General features: G+C 40.0%; 3 protein-coding genes across 4 annotated transcripts; 1 reads left to right on the plus strand and 2 right to left on the minus strand.

The window, feature by feature from the left end:
* Positions 1–7046: 7046 nt before the first annotated feature.
* On the minus strand, positions 7047–12748 carry LOC128875772 (myosin light chain alkali). 2 transcript variants are annotated; one of them, XM_054121645.1, is made up of 6 exons: positions 12615–12747; positions 12329–12356; positions 10507–10815; positions 9865–9951; positions 8805–8872; positions 7047–7931 (listed from the first exon to the last, which is right to left on the minus strand). In XM_054121645.1, the coding sequence occupies exons 1-5, from the start codon at positions 12615–12617 to the stop codon at positions 8841–8843; spliced, it is 459 nt and encodes a 152-aa protein (XP_053977620.1). In that variant the 5' UTR covers positions 12618–12747; the 3' UTR covers positions 7047–7931; positions 8805–8840. The 2 variants fall into 2 exon arrangements, with proteins under 2 accessions (XP_053977620.1, XP_053977619.1); XM_054121644.1 differs by lacking the exon at positions 8805–8872 and having other exon boundaries at positions 12615–12748.
* A 901-nt stretch (positions 12749–13649) lies between these two features.
* LOC128875769 (uncharacterized) lies at positions 13650–15213 on the minus strand. Its single transcript, XM_054121640.1, has 3 exons — positions 15120–15213; positions 14738–14937; positions 13650–14497 (listed from the first exon to the last, which is right to left on the minus strand). Exons 1-3 carry the CDS (start codon positions 15211–15213, stop codon positions 13865–13867), a joined length of 927 nt encoding a protein of 308 aa, XP_053977615.1. The 3' UTR covers positions 13650–13864.
* A 608-nt stretch (positions 15214–15821) lies between these two features.
* Positions 15822–18704, plus strand: LOC128875211 (uncharacterized). The gene is made up of 2 exons (XM_054120598.1): positions 15822–16173; positions 16210–18704. The coding sequence occupies exons 1-2, from the start codon at positions 15822–15824 to the stop codon at positions 18702–18704; spliced, it is 2847 nt and encodes a 948-aa protein (XP_053976573.1).
* Positions 18705–19168: the final 464 nt, after the last annotated feature.

Consider the following 19168-nt stretch of genomic DNA (forward strand, 5'->3'; position numbering starts at 1 on the left):
TCGTCCCAGTTCCCACTTGTAGCGATATCGTCAATTTTGGGAAGCACTGGATTACAGTTACCGTAAAGCTGTACATGCCAGGTTCATTCATAATACAGAAACTGTGCACGAGACGCTGTACGCGCTAGGAAAACATGTCTGAGAGGAATGCAATGCTTTTCCTTCGCCGCATTGCCTTCTAAAGATGTTAATTGGCACGATACGATCACCGATAAATGTTTATTTGGCGCGGGTTACATAATACTGTCTCGCTTGCTACGCGTCGCTGAAAGTGATCTTCGAAATAGAAAGTATACTGCAATAATTGACGTTTTTAAGAAACAATTTGTAACAGAATCCTACTTAATATTTTGATTTATAATGACCTCATCGTCTCATAATTCTACGTTTCACGTAAATGTTAAAAACCAGTTTACTACTACGCAACCATATTATCTCCACCCTACGATTTTGCTTGAAACAATTTATGAAAAGTCACGCAATTTTCATTTCTTGATATTCGCACGTTAAAACGTTTGAAGCTCCGTTACTTTCACAAATGTCGTAAAAATCTCTTAGACACCCATTTCCGGGACCCCAAGAGCCAAAGGAAAATGCGCAAACTTTTCAAAATTGCTGGTCTGTAACATCCCGAACCCCGAACCCCGAACCCCGAACATCTGAGAAACTCGCGACAAAGGAAAGCAACGAATTTAATATGCACTCGAATCATCAGAGCGTGCCTCATTACAGTTCGCCTCGGCCTCCCTTTAACCTATACGACCCCTCGAAAGGAAGGAAGCCCCTCTAAAGCTTTGGAAGTGGGCAGATAATCACGGATGCTGTGTAGGTGCGTCTCGAACAAGACGGGGTCGAGTGTTTCTCTCATTTTTCCGCGTGTTCGCCGTCGTTAGATTCAAAGAACTCGTCGGTCGGTGAACTTCCGCTTCCTTGAATCGTCTATCGACTTTCGATAAATTCAGAGGGGTAGACACGGGCGAAATTCGCCCTGGCTAACGAACTAAATGGGATTAATCGCGGGCGCGAAATTTCACGAAGTTGCGGCTGGGGTTGCGTTTTATCGAGAGCTTGGGGCGATATTCTATGCTGAGCAAGCGGATATCGCTTAGTCCAACATTTTCAATAGCATTTTGCTGATAAGCTTTTATAATATGTATACCTAGACTCTCTGTAGAACTGAAGTATAGGGGACGATATGAAAACGCGTTTTCATAGAGCTGACTTTGTAGATTGGGTTGATGGAGTTTAAAAATGAAACTATCGACTTAGAAGGCAAAATAGAAAAGAAAGAGTAGGCAGGATATGCATTAGACAAAGAATATGCATTAAGAAAAAAGAAATGGCTAGAGACGTTTATATGTAGAATATACTTAAGAATAAAGTAGCTCGAAATAGTGCAAAACTCGAAAGTCTTGATATTAGAAAGAGTCACTTTAACGATGCACCTAGGTCCATGAGATCTGAACTCTATCACAGGAGAGCTGAATGAACTATCCGAACAATAACATCACAGGCTCAGAACCAATTAAGAGTTAAGAGAATACCAGATAGGCCAGCTCGCTACTATAACCTAGTTCTCTGCAGCAGAGAAAATAGTTTCTCTTCTGTTCCCAGGACTCAGGTGTACCAGTTACGGGTTAACAATAGGAAATAGTGTTGTGGAAGGTTGCTTTTAATTTTATACAAGAAACTTGTGTGTTAACCATGTTTCGCTCGACCTAAGCACAGCATGCTTCCTGTTCGTTGAAACTCGGCTCAATTTTTATAAAACTTAAATGTATAAGAAAAAAAAAAACATTCATGATACGTTCTAATGAAATTGATGATAGCAATTCAAGTGTCTTGACAATGCAAGAAGCAGGAACTGCGATGACATTGAGGATCATTACTATCGGAGTACCTTGTTCCCTAATCATACGGTGGCAAAATTATTACGAATGAGTATGCAATATTTGACTCACAAAAAGTGGGATGATTAGATTCTCCCGTTAAAATCAGCTCACCTTAAAAACAACTTCTTCAGGTTTCGTTCGTTAAAGACTTGACAGCACAGTTTGTATACGAAACCTAAGCTTCTCGCGGCGTATGATGTTTCAATGTTATTTAACGACTCGTAGATCGGGATTACTAAAGTGTGGAGTCGTGTGTTTGCCCACACGGTTACCTTGCTAAACGTTGTACACGGGGAAAAAGTCCACTTGTCAGACTGCATAGTAATAGATGGTATCGGATATGTATAAATACTTTGAACAGGACAGAACTGGTCGTAGGAGTAATATGGATCATAAAAAACTTCTCGAGTAATCTAAGGTGAATGCAGGAAAGATTCATCTCTTTTGGTGTCGCTTTGCTGTTTGTCTGCAAAATACAACCAAAATAAAAACTACATAATTTATCACTAAAGGAGATGTATTCAGAACAAATCATCATACTAAATATTTCGTGTTTCCTGACAAACACTTTATAAGTTCATTATGCTTTTGTAAACAAATATTTAGAACATTCCATTTTCATGACTTCCAAATATAACAGAGTAAATGAAGAAGATTCGTTCAGAAAGTAGTATCCCTGTATAAATTTGCGTTCTCCAAGCTGGTCGAACAAATAGCCAGTACGTTACGAACGGAAGTGTGCAAAGGAATAAAATTTTTGGGAATACATTGACTGAAGTGGAGTTAACTGGCGTTGATAGGCATAGTTTAGTTGCATAAACAGTCGACCAGTGCGAGAGCGTGATGCAAATCGTTCTAATAATCACGAGGTACGACAGGGCTTAAAGCGGAACGTAGGTAACGAGAAGGACCTTGGCCTCTTACTCGTGTAACGATAAGCACTCACGTAACGTTAGGTATTCGCATATTAGTGGCGTCATTAACTTCAACAAATCATTCATTTAACCGAGGATGCTTGCAGAGATTCATTCACAGAAAATGTTTGGAACTAAAAAGTTTTCCAAAAAAGAATATAGGATTTTGATTTTCAACAACAAGGTAAACTTGACAGTCGTGATGGACACTTAAACATCACCTTTTACTATTTGATTGTAGTTACTGTGCTTTCATTTAAAATAAAAAAATCGAAAATATTCAATACCGTTTGTGTTTTATTGATAAATGAAATCTCGAGGTTCCTGTTGGAAAACTCTTTAGATGAATTATTATGATACTCTGTTCGATAATCAAGTACTTTAATTTTCGAATAATCGCTTTGGTAGGTGCTGAGACTAGACGAAAATTAAGATAATGGGATCCTTTGTAAAATTTTCCAAAAGTGACGAACAAATTGGGGATGTTGGTTCGTTCACCGTTTACCATTTGAGGACCAGGGTGAGGGTGTGGGTCATTCGATTAAGGTCTTGAGCACGTCGTCGAAGTGAGCTCGGTCAATTTTGCAATTACACGCCCACAAAACATTGTTAACTCCTGGACGCCCGACAATTTCCTAACCGGTATGCGATACGGTCGATTTTTCAGTCGATTTTCCGATCCCGTTTGGCTGGCAAGGAAATTGACGGCAGCATGCCTCGCTTACAGGAACGGTAGTATGCCAAATTAAAGTTTGCGAACTAGTTAACGAGTTAGTAGCAAGAAATTTACGCGAGTATTCTATAAATATTCTGTAACATGCTAAACGACCTTGCAAATGACTGACAATTACGCTATCGTGACTTTCATTCGCGCAAATAAAAATTTAAGGTGAACGATAACAATGTTCAGTTCTGACAAGTGATATTTTCACATTTGAAAATTGAGAGAGTATGCCTTTGTCGAGTAAAAAAGAATTTAATTATGAATGTATGGTAAGCCGTGGTTGGCAGTATTTAAGGAAATCCAGAACCAGATGAGGTGTAAAATTAATTATACACGAGTATCCGACAGCGCCTTGCATCGAATTAATCACCATCTAAAAGACTTCCCAGTCTTACGATTCAATATTGTACGCAGGTTTTCTCATCGTCCAGAGTCTAATACCCCCGGACACCGAGGCTATTGTATGTACAGTGTTCGGTGTGAAACAGCGTGTGTATGTGTTGGATCAGTTCCTAATTGCCCGATTATTATTGCAGATACAATTGACAGCGAGAATAATTAGCTTCTTTCGATCAGAAATTCGACGGGTAATTCATCTTTGAAACCCGAAATATGTGCATCAATTAACTCTCGAGTGTTATTTACTATACATTTATCTTTAAATTTATATCAATCATTATTTATAAATAGAAGTCTGCGGACACACCTAACATTCGGATAGGCAGAAAGAATTAACAGTGAATCTTCCCAGACATGCACGCTACCGCACTCGATCAATTATAACACGACTGAACGATAGTAGTATGTCATTTCGCAAAAAAGAGTGACTGATTGCGATACTGACAAGTCAACGAGTCATCCGGTGTAGCCCATTTCGCACTATCCTATAAATGACGTGTAATAAATGCGTAGAGTCTCTGATTATTAAATTTTATTCATTTACGTCTTGGCTATTTGCTCATACCGTTTGACAGACACAAAATTAGTTTAAATTCTCTTCTTCGCTCCTGAATTGTACAGGGCGTTGACCTATCCCTGGCAAGGTCTATAGAGGGCGAAATTGCTCCACAAGCGTTGTACTTTAGTTATTAATCGATGAAAATTATAGTAATAAATTTGTTAACTTTAGGAAAATTTGAAAAATGTGTTTTTTAACGGAGAAATGTATTTTACGGTTTACTGATGGTTATCTTTCTCTTTTTATGTATACGATGTATACCCGCGAGATGTAAAGATTTTTCGAAATGTTTTAAATAAATCTTAAAAAGAATTAAATTGTGTGTAAATAAGTCGAATACATTTATTCTCTATCTCATATAATGAAGGCAAAATTGAATAAAATCTTAGTTTTAGGAGATATTAATCAATTAATAATTTAGACACAAAACCTGGAACACTATTTCATAATTCATGATTGCTTCTCATCTTGATTCGTAGAATCATCCCCGAAAGTGTTTACCTAAGTCAGGTCAATACCCTGCGCGTCAATGATTCTACTGTTTGTACAAATACTGTATGAACATCGAGGTTCAGTTTCAGTTTATTTACCGTAAGAGACGGATATTTATCAGGAGATAAACTAAAAATCATAACTAAATACTCTAATATGTAATTATATAAAAAGATCATAAGCTACATACATTAACGAAACTATAAAAAGGAAACGTCTTCATAATTTTAATTCGACGTAGACGAGTACTCTCTTTTATTAATACAATAGCTACGTGAAAATTGAAATTCCTTTTTAATTTATTCACCCCAGACTCCGTCTCATCGCCCTAACGACAGGAATAATAATCAATTCGCAGGTACCCTTCCAGGAGTCATACAAGCTATCTTAAACTCCGTTATCTATACCATCGAGGAAGTAAAATAAAATCTGTCCAAATAGATCCATAAATCACAGAGCTAAAAACCGCCGTTTAAAACTCGCTAAACACACACCCTCGCACGCCTGTTTCCACTCGAGAGTAAACACCCATCGCGAAGCGTAAGAAATCGCTAACTACCCATTCGCGATCATTTCCGTCAACTATCCAAGTACCTACATAGAATTCGACGTGGAAATAACGCAACGTATTTCAGAGATCGTGGAAAACGACGCGAATTTCTGACACCTTGCTGGCCAAGATGGCGAGGCGCGTATTCCGGCGACGAGCTGCGCGGTTCAAGCTCGTTTAAACGAAAATAGTCTCGCGTCGCGAAACGCGCGGTTAAGAAAACACCAACCTGTTCGCTGCAAGTCGTCGTGGTCGTTCCTCAGGAATCTGCTGTCAGCGACGTCCTTGCTTGGATTCATTTGCACATCCGTCATTTTCGGCTAGACGACTCTGCGTGTCACTCTCGTTACAGGCGAGGATGGTCGGGTTTCCTCGCTGCGACCGGTTTTTCACGCAGTCGTCGTTCGCACGTCGCGGCACGTCGCGATTAAACGTCACAGCCTGAGATCGGAATCGTAACGATGTCGAGAGAAAACGATTTCCTCGAGTACGCGGTGCGATCGAGCCGGAAGACGATGTGCGCGACACTTGCGACGCGTTTGAACTGACTGACTCGACCGCCGGCTTTCCGGGATCGCCCGAAGGCCCCACGCCTCGGCATCGGAAATCACCGAGCGTTTACGAACCTCTTGCCATTCGTGCGTTTCTCAGGTAAACACGGGGACTCGTAGCCGCATCGCAGACAGGGAGATAGCGATCCGCGCATCGCGCGTTCACCCTTTTTTTTTCCAGACGGACCGCAACCCCCGTCGATCATTTAACCCTCCGCGCTCCGAGCGGTGTGCGTTCGCGTCTATTGGTTGCCCTCCCTTGGGGGCTTCTATGTAAGGTTTTTCAGTGCAGGTTTCTGTGGTTGGTAGAATTTTTCTTCCGCCGCGTTTGTTGGGCATTATTTTTGTCGAGTTGTTGCTGTCGCCTATAGCAGAGTTTGATGTTGAGGTTTATTCGGATTATTATTTTAATGGAGGCCTGCTTAAATAGTTTACATAACGATAACGAGTAAATTGAATTTTATACAGGAATTATGAATACAGTTCTTGATATTCTTGGATAAAAATTCATTCGAATGCAAATAAATAATAATTTATTTTACACATTTGAATAAAGATATGTTACCGATTGTGTGCTCTACATTACGGAATCTTATGAGCAGAGTGTTCTATAATATCGACAGTGTACTCTACCTTACCGAATGGGTACTTCCTCCCCTTCTCAGAATTCATTGTTGTTCATTGAAAAGAAGATAAAAAACAAGTATTTCAGAAAAGCAGAAGTATTTCCTTGGGAAAGATTTTTTTTTTTATATTATAAAATGCTCATACTGCGGATAAATTTCCCATTGCATTTGGAATCAGGGCAGGATCATATGGTACTGATGAAAATTTTGCATCAGTAGGATAGGATATGAAAGGCTCTCTGGTGGCATCTACAAGAAGTGCCATCTCAGTTCGTTCGTATCGGCAAATGCAGTTTTTTTTTTTTTCTAAAGCAGGGTGCTATTTCATACACTCTCGAATACACCTGAAACATATAATTTTATTGTCTACTCTGGAAATATCATATGAGAAATTATATTCGGTGTACCGTTGAATTCGCGTCAATATAAAACAACATAACATACAAAATTCTGCCATAAATAATCTATTAAACTCCTATCTTTAGTAGAATGCAATAGTTTGAGTTTCAAATTCAAAGATACAATAAATTCACAATTCAGACAAAACTAAAACTGCCAATTACTTTCTAAATATTGTTTAACAAAATTTGAAACAACACAAAACGTGACGTAAAATTTACAAGTTATCTATCCCTCGAATTCCATCGGAAAATTGTTGACAACGTGAGACTTTTTTGGCACTCCTCGTTACACGAGGGGTATAGTTTATTAAATTAACAGTAAGAAGTAAAATAACATTGATCTTTTCATTCGGTTCTGTACAATGTTAATACATACATTTATATATTACGATATTCATAAAATATTATACATCGTCCTCGTTCAAATTATATTACGGTTAACGACAATGCAAGGCTGATCGAGTCTGATCGAAGGTCTATGATTCTATGGATCCTGCGAGCAGCCCTTACATTGTCCTTACATTCGCGGCAATTTTGTTGGTCTTCAGAATTGACAATTTTATATTTCTCTGTCGAAAGGCATGGTAACGACGATGTTGTTTCAGAATGTGTTTCATTGTTTCACGCGTCGATGTGAAAAATGTGCTGTGATTAGGCGCGCTCGATGATTTTTAACAGGGGATGAATGGTATGATGAATATAACGAACAGACGTGTCCCTCGTTGACGTGGAGTTTGCCGACGGATGTATGCCGACATTACGGCGATCGCGTTGTCACTTCAATCCTCTGCTGCTGCTCTATCGCACAGTCTACGAAGGAACGCTAAAAACAAAACGGTTCATATTAATTTCATTCGACGTAACAGCGGCGCAAGTCGACTGACAGTGAGCAACGTCAAAAATTGCTTACAGTCGTAGAACCGCGGTTTCTGTGGAACGCTGTGGCAGTCGAGCTTTGCGCCAAATACACAGATATAAGCAATGTCGAACATGATAAGCATTAAGAAAGTTTCATTTGCAATATCAAGACATTGTATACGATCACGGGAAACCATGTAATATGATCTCAGTTTCGAGAAAGCTTGAAAGCTCGACAAATCAAAATTTTGTTTTGAATCATAAAAATTCGTGACGCGACCCTTCTTATAGATCTTTTACCTTTGGTGTATTAATTTTCCTCTTCGAAAGTATCTGTCTAAAATTAGGAAAAAGTTAAGAGAAAAAAATAAATCAAATCTTTCTTCTACGTTACAGAATAGTAGTTAAATTACAAAGATTAAGACTTGAAGTTTAGACTTCGTTATGGTAAAATCGTCTCTAAATATTTACTACGCGTCATCTGGAATCGATATCACGAAAAGGGTTCTTCAACCGAATCCTCGTGATCGATACAGAATCTCAAAAGGTGTCGGGCGTGACTGTTTCGCGAAGTCAGCATCACGACACCCCTGAGTCACGGACCTCGTGCACGAATATCTTTAAGCGTTTGTACGAGAAGCGGGTTATCGATTTCAGCATCCCTGGGAGGTTGATTCGTTGCGTCCTATATTTTGCAAGATGTGCGTGGCGGGGAGAAGGCGGTCAAATGGTATTAGTTTGCAGACAAAAGTATGACAGAAAAACAACAAGAGAACAAGAAGAAGGGGAAAACAATGGCAAACGACACATGGAGACGTATTCTACAGGATGTACTTACGAAGCACGACCTTCGTGACACTCTCATCCGGTTTGCTTACAATAGCACCATCATCTTCTTCAAGAATGCTGTGGAACACAAAATATGTGGAGACATCAAATGACGGGGAAACTGGGGCCCGAATGATTTATTCGCTTTCGTGACACGGCTGGGCGTTTCGGGTTCGGGCTGCTGTGTCAAATTCTCCAAGGGCTTACGCTACCAGACCTAGGAAACATTGGGGATGGTTGGAGGGGATGCGGGACTGTTACTTTAAATTTTCTACGGCAAAATCAATCACGTCTACTGCCAAAACTTGACATGGCTGAATATATCGAGCAGCTCTATAAAATTCTCCAAGGGTTATGCTACCAGTAATGTGCACTAGGAACGATGGGGATGTTGGGAGGGTGGAAGATTGTTGTTTTAGATTTTCTATTGCTACATTAGTCACGCCTACTGATAAAACTTGAAATGATTGGATGTTTCTCCGAGGATTTACATTACCAGGAGTATGCACTAAGAAACATAAGGGATGGTGGCAAAATGGAGGACTCTTTTTTTACATTTTCTATTGACGCATGAGTCACATTTATTGTCAAAACTTGACAGGGTTGGATATTTTGAATTTAGGCAATTGTACAAAATTACTCAAGGGTTTACACTATCGGTACTTTGAACGAGGAAACACAAAGGGTCGTTGGAGAGTGGTGGTGTGCTGTTTTAGATTTTCTACTGCATAATTAATCACGTATTGTTACAACTTGATACGAATAGATATTCAGAGCAGCTGTATAAAATCTTCTAAGGATTTACGCTACCAGTACTGTGAACTAGGAAACATCAGAACGTTGGTAGGGTGGCGGAGTGCTGCTTTAGATTTTCTACTTGCAAAATTAATCACGTCTACTGCCAAAACTTGCATAACGCATTTCCTACGGCTCTTTAAACTGCTTCTCTTCGGCGTAACGATGCTCTACGTTAATGTGACTCGCTGGTGCAACTCATCTAACACTCTTTCCGTCTTCGTGAATATCCCCAGACGCGTGTACCTCCTCCCTGGACACGAAACGATACTTACGGGCGTAGGGGATGAAGCCATCCTCGTCTTCAGGGTCCATGCATTCCCTCAGCACCTGTTCCACTTCGTTCTCGGCAAGCTTCTCACCTATCAGGACACGTACAACGATCGTTGGCCATTGTTTCTAAACTTAGCTTCATCTACTCGCGCTACGCCATTTTAAATTTCGCGTACGGGTCATTGCCAGCTGTAGGAAGTGTTCGATTATAGAAACGAAAGTGCGTTGAGCTGGGAGAGAAAATGGACGAAGCAAATTTTATTTTTAGGTAAATAAAATTTGTTTATTCACGTTCGAAGGCTCTCGATTCAAAGATGAACGTTTCGAAGCACTTTACTGGTCATCTTTAGATGCGTTACATTTATAATAATTTGTCTACATTATACCATGTCAGTATTTCATTATAATTGTAACACATTTGAATGCGAGCAGTAAATCGATCGACATTTATGCTTGAATTGAAAGTTCACAAACGTCAATGTCAAGAATACAAACTTCTCCGCGACAATTTATATTACACCAGCGAGGTTTGCTGTTTCCCGGTGTGATAATGTTTTTCAGGTCATGATAAAAAAGATATTTGAAAAATCTGAAACGACCACGTATATCTAAACTGTATATAAAAATATGAAAAACGTTAATACCCAGCGCAAGTAGTGTGTGCGACAGTTCAGCTCCCAGCATCATTCCATTTTCCTGTTTGTCGTACAGTTTCAAACACTCGATGAAGTCCTCGTAGCATCCCTGTTCCTTGTCCTTTTTGCACTGGGCATAAATTGGTAAGAATTCGTCGAGTTTCATCAGCTTTTCGCCCTTCTTCTTCGTTCCTCCAAGTTTCTCTATGGTGGCATTCGTGGGGTTCAGGTTCAGGGCTCGAAGGACGTTTCCAAGGTCGACGGCGTCGATCTGGTTGGAACCGTCGGCATCGTAAATGGAAAAGGCGAATTCTGCCTCTGTTTAGCAAAAAAGGAAAGAAAACGTTGAAGTTTATTATGGGGTCATCAGCATCGTAAATGAAAAAGTATAATTTTGTCGTTATTGTGCACTAGCCAGAAATTTAAGACGAATTTCAGGAATCAGCAAGATTTAGTAAACCGATAATATAAATTTAGAGATGGTCGTTTATGTGTAGATCGTGCCAAGTAACGTCTAAGCTATAAGAGGTTATATATCATCTATCAGGCGCCACCATTTTCTTCGTCGTTTATTTTGAAGACGTTACACGAATTCCCGATGTTGAGAAATCGCGAGAAACTGAGCGAATTATCATAGAATTCCACGGTCGTTTTAAACGAAGAATGTTAAACGTGAAATCTAGGTTGATATCAGCTGAAGCGTGGCTCTTCGTGCGTACCTGGTTCAAAAATATTGTTCTATTTTAAGGCGCAGCGGCTCCCACCCAGCAACCGATTCAAGAACTCGCCGGTGGAAGTAGTGGGTCAGATTACCCCCGCCGAGCCATATAAGAACAGAGTACCAACTATTTTTGAAATGGTGCTAACCATTCGGGGCGATTACACCTCATTGCTTTACCGGTTACTGGCAATTGCGTAATACGTTTGTCACGTGACACGCGAAGATTGTGTTTCATACAGGCGAAAGTTTGACAACGATGATAAATGGAAGTGACAATTTAAGAAACGTTGAGGTATTCAAGGTTTCGTGACGTCTACCGGTATGCATTTAATACATTTATAAACAAAATTCATTTTAACAGAAGTTACAGTTAGAGGAATGCCGAGGATTAAATGTTTGATGTCTATTGGTGTATATACAATGCGTTTCAAATTAAATTTCGTTTAATGGAAGTTACAACCAGAGAAATGTCGATGTACTGAATGTCCCTTGTAACTATAGATTCAATGCATTTCAAATAAGATTTTACTGAGAGTCACAAGTAGAGGAACATTGAGTGTATTCAACATTTTGTGTCGCTTATTGATACTCCTTAAACGCGTTCTAAATAAAATTGAGTCTAGGTATCAATGTTTCGTATCGTCCATTGACCATATTCAATGCGTTTCGAACAAGATTCGTTTTAATAGAATTCGTAACTACAGGAACGTTGATGTACTCAACGTTTCGTGTTTGTCCTTGGATACTTAGCGAATTCTGAACAAAATTCATTTTTAGGAAAGGTCGTCTAAGTCGTCGCACAGAAAGTGTCACACGATTTAATTTAATCTACGATGATATTTTACTTTCTTACTGGGGACGCGTCAGTCTCACATTTTCCTTCCATCTTTAAGCTACTACCCTCGCGACATTTAACTCTTCACGGATAATTTCCACTATCGATCATTCCTATCGCGTACAATCGTTCGCAGGATCCACACGATACTTCACTATCGTCTCAAAACTGGCGTTTTTTCTTTTTTTAACTCGTTCTTTATTTCCTACTTCCGTCGCACAAGCAAGATCAAACACGTACGCACAAGTCAGATATTTGCCGTATATTTTACTCACTTTCGACATCCTTGGCGCTGAGGTCTGCCTGTAAAGGAAAACATTTTTTCATCAATTTTTTGTAAGTTAAAAATTTCTCGCTAATTCAGCCATTAAAAATTCGAAATTCCAGTTTGAATTTACCATGTAGTATTTAATTCGAGAAATGCGCGGAATTTGAATTTAAGACAAGATAGAGCCGAGGACTTTGAAACAATAATAATAAAAAAAAAAGAACAAAGCAACGATGAAATTATATTAATAAATGAAAGGAATAGAGGATTCGAGAAGAAAGTGGCGAACTTACCATTGTGGTCTATCTAGTGCGACTGGGTGTTAACGGAACGAAGCGTGAACCAGAAGTGCTACCGGGTGTTACCAAATTTATTCATTTTATTTCTGCAGATGGCGCTTCGGTCACGACACACGAGAATTACAAGGAGGTCCAGCTCGAAAGGTTTAGCTCGGAGGAAATGGGTATCGGCAACGTCGCGGTCCAAAAACAGTTCGAGGGGTAATCGCGGGTTAAGCTGCGCTTCCTACTACGATAAATGGCTTCCAACGATAGCGTTCGTATGCCGGGGCTGCCAGATCTGCATCGTCGGCTGAACGCGTTAAACGAAAATATACTTCAAGCGGCCTTCGACGTCGGTTATAGCCTGTTATGTCTTCGATATTCGCCCTACTCCCGTGTCTACCTTAAAGGGTCAATCTTCTGTGAAAGTTGAAAAATTCTGCAATTTTCATAAATTTCTTTGGAAGCGAATGCTACGTCATTTCTATTTTGCAGGATATACACGACTAGTGATTCATTAAATCGAAACAAGTTAAAGTAATTCACGAGTACTATCGAATCATAAAATCATAATTAATGAGAAAATATAATAAAAAAAAAATAAATAAATAAAAGCTCCTTACTTAGTTTTAAATAATAAATTATATCTATACAAAACACGCTACGATTACTCTTCCTCGTCTCTCACTTCGCGCTGCTTCTTTCTCGATCACTTACTTTAACCCCTCCTGAAGGCTATCTAGAAATACGTAGAACTACGTATCTACGTAGTACGAAAACAATTTTCTAAAATTCTTCTTTCAGAGTTATGTTATTTTATATAAAGCATAGTAATCCCCCCCCCCCCGACGCGTATCGAAAAGCATCAGTCTATGTGTTAAGCAACATCGCCGTTCGAGAGACTAGAGACGTTCGCACAACTCAGAAAAGTTATTGTATTATATGGAATTTTTCAGATACAATTGTATGCCGATGTAGGCTGCTAGTTTAGGAGCATGGTGTCTCTGGGAACGCGGGGAATCTATTTCATGTCTCGTATAACTTCCTGAGGACTTGGCGTACGCGAGCTGCGCGTTTTATCCGTGACCCGCCGATGACTAAGCTGCCTAAGTTATTTTCATCGTGTTGTCGCGGGCTAACGAGACATTTCTTTCTCGAAATGTAGGTCTGCATCTGGTCATTGAAACGCTGCGTTCTCGATGAGTCCTCATGCGTCCCTGAACCCCGTCGAAGGATGACAGGAACCACGATTCGACGTTGCGTCAATTCCTTCGGCAGCCGAAGGCTCTTCGCCACATTTTTCGTATTCTATGGAACATTCCTTTCTTCTTCCGATGTTGCGAGTTCATGACAGAGCAGAAGCTGTTGCGTTCGTCGAGTTCGATTTCCGACGAGGAGAGGCCAGGAAGCGGCGAGGGCGTTATTTCTTCGACGACTACTTCCTCCAGGCAGTTGTCGTGTACGAGGCACAAAGTTGATAATTGCTCGTCGTGGTCATTATCGTTAGAGCTACTTTCGGATGGGAAAGCAACGTTACCCTCCTCGTCGACGCTCTCGATGGTTCTTATGAACTGCTCCTCCGTTTCCTCCCAAGCTGCGATCCCTTCTTGGCGAACAGAGTCGGACTCGTTTTGATCCAAGTCGATGGCTTCGTCCCCTTTCGTTTCCAGTTCCTCTATCATTCGATGGAGCAGGCTGACCGACACTCTGGTTATCTCGTTCGAGTCGTGGATCTCCTTTTCCTTGCGAGCACACGACGGATCCGTTGGCGTCTCGATAACCGCGTTATGTATTATCTGGTGCACGTCGCCTTGACCCTGAGTGACGGTCATCTCTGCTGCCTTGGGTGCTTCTGCTGTCGAAACGCTGTCGATGGTGCACACGACGTGCTTCACCTGTTCGACGTGTTAAATATTTAGAATTAGTCTTTGGGATGTGATTTTATGAATTTTCTTACGCCTAATTTTTATTCTAACGTTATTGTGTTTATTTCTGGGTGAAGATCCTTCTTTTCTGCGACTTAAATCACACATGGTCTATGAGCTCAGATATTGTGACTTACTTTACATTATTATTTATTTCGATTACCATTTCCTCTTTATTGCAAATAGGTAACATGATTTTTCACGATTTACCTGTTTTTCTAGGTTAGATAAGAGCGACGGCACGCAAGTTGAATCGCCAATTTGCAAGTTACGCAATCCGCATACCATCTTCTCTATGAGTTCCGTGGTTTCAGAGTCTTGAATTTGTAACGATGCATGCGTCGACTGCGATTGGGTACCGGCTGGTTCTTCTCTATCACCCAGCATTCGTAATTTCTTTGACAGCGGTTCTTTATTGATTACAATTATTGAAAATTAATATCTTTGGCAATAAATGTACAAGTCACCCTCGTGTTAAACACACCGAACTTACATTAAAAGCATATGTTAGCATTCTACAAATCTGCAAAGCATACTTTCTAAATACTTGAAAAATTGTGTACATCGTTTATTTAAAATAATAATAATTTACCGTCGTTGGGATCCATGGTGTCGAAAGCTTCCAGCATGATCTTATCAATCAGACCTTTTGCGAATGCCTCGACCATTATTTGAGGCATTCTCATCTCGGTAAGAACGTGAAATCGCAGCTGTCAGTATGCATAAAGCGATTGTCATATTTTATACGTGCATGGCAAATACGCGGAGACTTGACATTTGTCACGTACTTGCATACACATGTTTGTTATTATCATCGATCAATTTCTATCACGAAAAAATTATAAGTGTACTCAAACATGGATCCAGTAAAATATTTACACCGAATAATTGATACTCTAAAGTGAATTTTTAAAATAATGTTGATTTTTCGTCAGAGTCGGAGACATTGTCAGAGACGGTTCGTTAATACGTTGCTTGAAATGGGTTATCTCCATACTTCGTGGAATTTAATTGAAAACATTGCAGTGCAATTCTGAATAATTCTGTGACATAGTTGAATATCAAATTCTGGTATTCAATCAACGAACATAACCTGCGCATATTTGATATATTCAGGTTATAAAAAAGAGCTCTCACATCTGAACAGGTTATTTATTAAAACCACGTTTACCAAACATGTTTAATGAAATATAATTACTGTCTAAATTGTAACAAAAATCAATTAGAATGGAGTCTATGAAGAGAATATTTTTTCAAATCACTTCGAGAGTTTAATAGAAAAAATATTCAAAAAATGAATGAAAACAAGTACGTCGAAGTGACAATTATCGATTCCCCTGCAAAAATGCCCACTTCTGACATTGAATGTGCGCGTTCTGCAAACACCTTAAGTACTATTCACGAATGCGACAGCTTTAAGGATTCCAATTCGCGCGTTAGAAATGGCATTCGAAGGAGCATTGAAAATTCTGAAACCTTGAAATCGAATATTAAAAACGAGTGCTTTCCATCTTCGAAGCAAAAAATAGATTCACTTCGAAGCGTGAATCAACCATTCGATATCGATCTGCTTTTGAGATACTACGCGTACAATTCTGATATGGAAAAATCGATTAGGAAAGTGTTTGAAAAAACTGATGAAAAATGTTTCAATTATTCAGACGACTCTCTCGTCAATCTAGTTAGCAAGGACATTGAGCGAGGTCCTTTAGTTGAATTAGGAGCAGTTTACAAAATTATTGAATTACTTCAACGATCGTCCTCTGAAAACGCTTGGCTGTTCGCGTATCGATTTCAGGAAACTTTAATTAAATTACAGGCTTTGATAGGTCGCTACAACAGCAAAGAATTGGAACAGATTCTCTCGAGCGATCCATCGATGAAAATCTGTAAATACTGTGGAGTGATCAGTTGCTCGAAGTCTAGAAACGTTTCCATCGAGCAGCGACAATCACCGCCCAGAACTTCTTACTTTCTGAACACGCAAGCAATATCGAACAATGACGCGAAAATGTACAGAGAATTGGAAAGGAATAGTCTCAGAAAGAAACGAGAAACGGAAGAAATTAGAAAATGTTTTGATACGCAAAGAAATTTTAGTCCTATTTCTAAACGACACAAAAATATCAACAAAGACCGTAGCTCGAGAGAAGGGAGTTTAACTTTTAAACAGAGGGACCAGCCACGTTCAAATATTCTTCAGCAAGTTGAGATTATGATTGCCGAGCGTGAAAATGGTGACGAAACGCAAGAAAAAATACCCACTATGCAAAGCATAGCTAGCGAAAGAAATGCGAAAGGAGATAAAACTCGAGCACTTGACAGCGCAAAATCGTCTAAAATGGAATCACAGGACCGCGTCGACGTCTCGCAAATTACAAAGCTATCCCGTTCAGAGGAAGAACAATTGGAAATAAAAAAAAATGATAAAAGAAAATCCAACTCTGGAACGACTGGACGACTGAAAACTAATTCCAATTGTAGTACTGTCGATTTTCCAAGCAGTTTCTTGCGTGCGAGAGCCTTCGATCAAGAACAGACGAAGAATTCATCTCAGTCGTCCAACAAACAAAAAGAGCATAAAATGCCACGAACCAGTCGCCAAAGTGGCGACGAATTCGACGAAAAAGTGATAAACGACATCTCGTACGTAAAATCAAAGTCAGGATTGAACGACTCTAGAACGAACATATGTCTAGACGCAATGCAAAAAATTGGGATCAAACAAAATCAATCATCGAGCCCCGTTAACACGGCTTCGATCATTGATAGAATGGCGTATTTGGCACGCGGCTGCGTCGAACCGTCAGAGGCGAAGAAAAAGGAATTCGTTTCGCAATTTGACGATAGAGCTTGGGTGCAATCTAAATACTCCAACGATATGGACACCTTCGCTCTGCACGCTAGTCGAGATTACAATCCGCAATTAGAGTCACCGTACAGGATGCACGAACGAGAAGAGACCAACAAGGATAAACACGAAGGTCGAGGAACTCTACTCAAAAATTACGCGGAGCGTTGTCGATGGATCGAATACAAAACAGGATCGAAAAACAGTGGAAAACTTGGAAGCATCTCGTGTTTAATGGAGAACGACTCGCTGGAGAATTTAACCAAAGCGTCGAGCTCCATGGCGCGGTCTGGCCAAAGCGACACCACAGCCTTCAGTTCCTCCTCTGCAGAGAATCTGATACGCGAATGGGTGAATCCCCCGCAAAGAATGAATAAAGAAAGCAGTGTTCACGAGGAGATCCGTAAAAGATCAGATGCATCGAAGCATCTCATGTTTGGGTTAAACCATCCAAGGTCTGAGTCTCGACCATCCAAGTCGGACGAAAAGTCCATACACTCTAGGCAGATGTTCAACGAGCAACGTAATTTGCGAAACGAGAATTCTTACAAAACGCGGCGTCAAGAGAATCAGGAGAAATTTATTTTTCCAATTGGACAGACTACGTCGAATGTCCCTAGCGAGAATTCGAAGCTTCCGAACCAGAAGTTCCTCGACGATGGGGCGAAGTCAAAGACTTCCAAGAAACTTGAAAGCGTCAGATGGAAGAAGTTTAGGATGAAACAGCTTTTTAAATCTTTGACGTCGATGAAATCGACGAAGTCCGTCAAGTCCAACGACTCGAGCGCCAAGCTGTCGAACATGTCCAGCAATAATTCGAACGATTCTTTCAGAAATATCACCAGAAGAATTAATTACAACGAGAGTTCCTTCAAAACTATAATGGATAGTAGGTGCGAGAAAACAGCGAACACGTTGTCGCTTTATCGTCGAATTCTCGAGAACACCGAAGGAATGGACTGGGAGACTTTCCAGCGTTTTGTGGAGAACTTGCACGAGAGTCAGAGAGATCTGTGGCGGGATATTTGCAACGCTATTAACAGAGAAGCGAAAAGGATAACCGATAAGGGCGACGGCGTCACGGAGGTGTGTATAGAGATCAGTTCCGTTCCCCGCGACGGAACAAAGAGCGAGGGAAGAACGCGCAGCGACGAGATCGTGTTCGAGATGGACATGACGCTCAGGGACGTCGAGGGCTTTCTCGATAGCCAGCTGGTTTCCACCGAGAAAGGCCAGCTTGACAACCTGAAGAGAGCCAGCCAAGTTATTAGAGTTCGAAATGATGACGTTTGTAATACTGAAGTGGTCTCCGAGTGTGCTGAGTAGACAGTCGTTGGTGGGATCCATTTTTTCAGTAGGTAAATTTTATTTTCTTCCTCGTTACCTTAACATAGTAGCTGTTATTGACGGGAAAAGGTAATGTTATTGATTTTGATACACTTGTTTGAATAACTTCCATTGCGAGAATAATGAAATCGTGCAAGTCAAGTATACAATCAGTCCCATAAGTATTCATACCTTCTATGTCTATCGAAGAAAGTCTAAATTAAATGATAGTTTTGATGCTTCCAAATCAATGTTTCATTATAAATACGTACACGAATAAACTTTAGACATGTATATATATATTTATAACGAAAAATTTATTTGGAAAGATGACGTCTATCATTTAATTTAGACAAATTTCTTCAATAAACATAGAAGGTACGAATATTTATAGGACTGACTATATATTGCGCAACTTTGCGCTAAAATCTGCTCGCTATTCGTATCACTAAACCTGTACAAAA

This window comes from Hylaeus volcanicus, chromosome 4 (assembly GCF_026283585.1).
Source record: "Hylaeus volcanicus isolate JK05 chromosome 4, UHH_iyHylVolc1.0_haploid, whole genome shotgun sequence".
Lineage (NCBI taxonomy): Eukaryota > Metazoa > Arthropoda > Insecta > Hymenoptera > Colletidae > Hylaeus > Hylaeus volcanicus.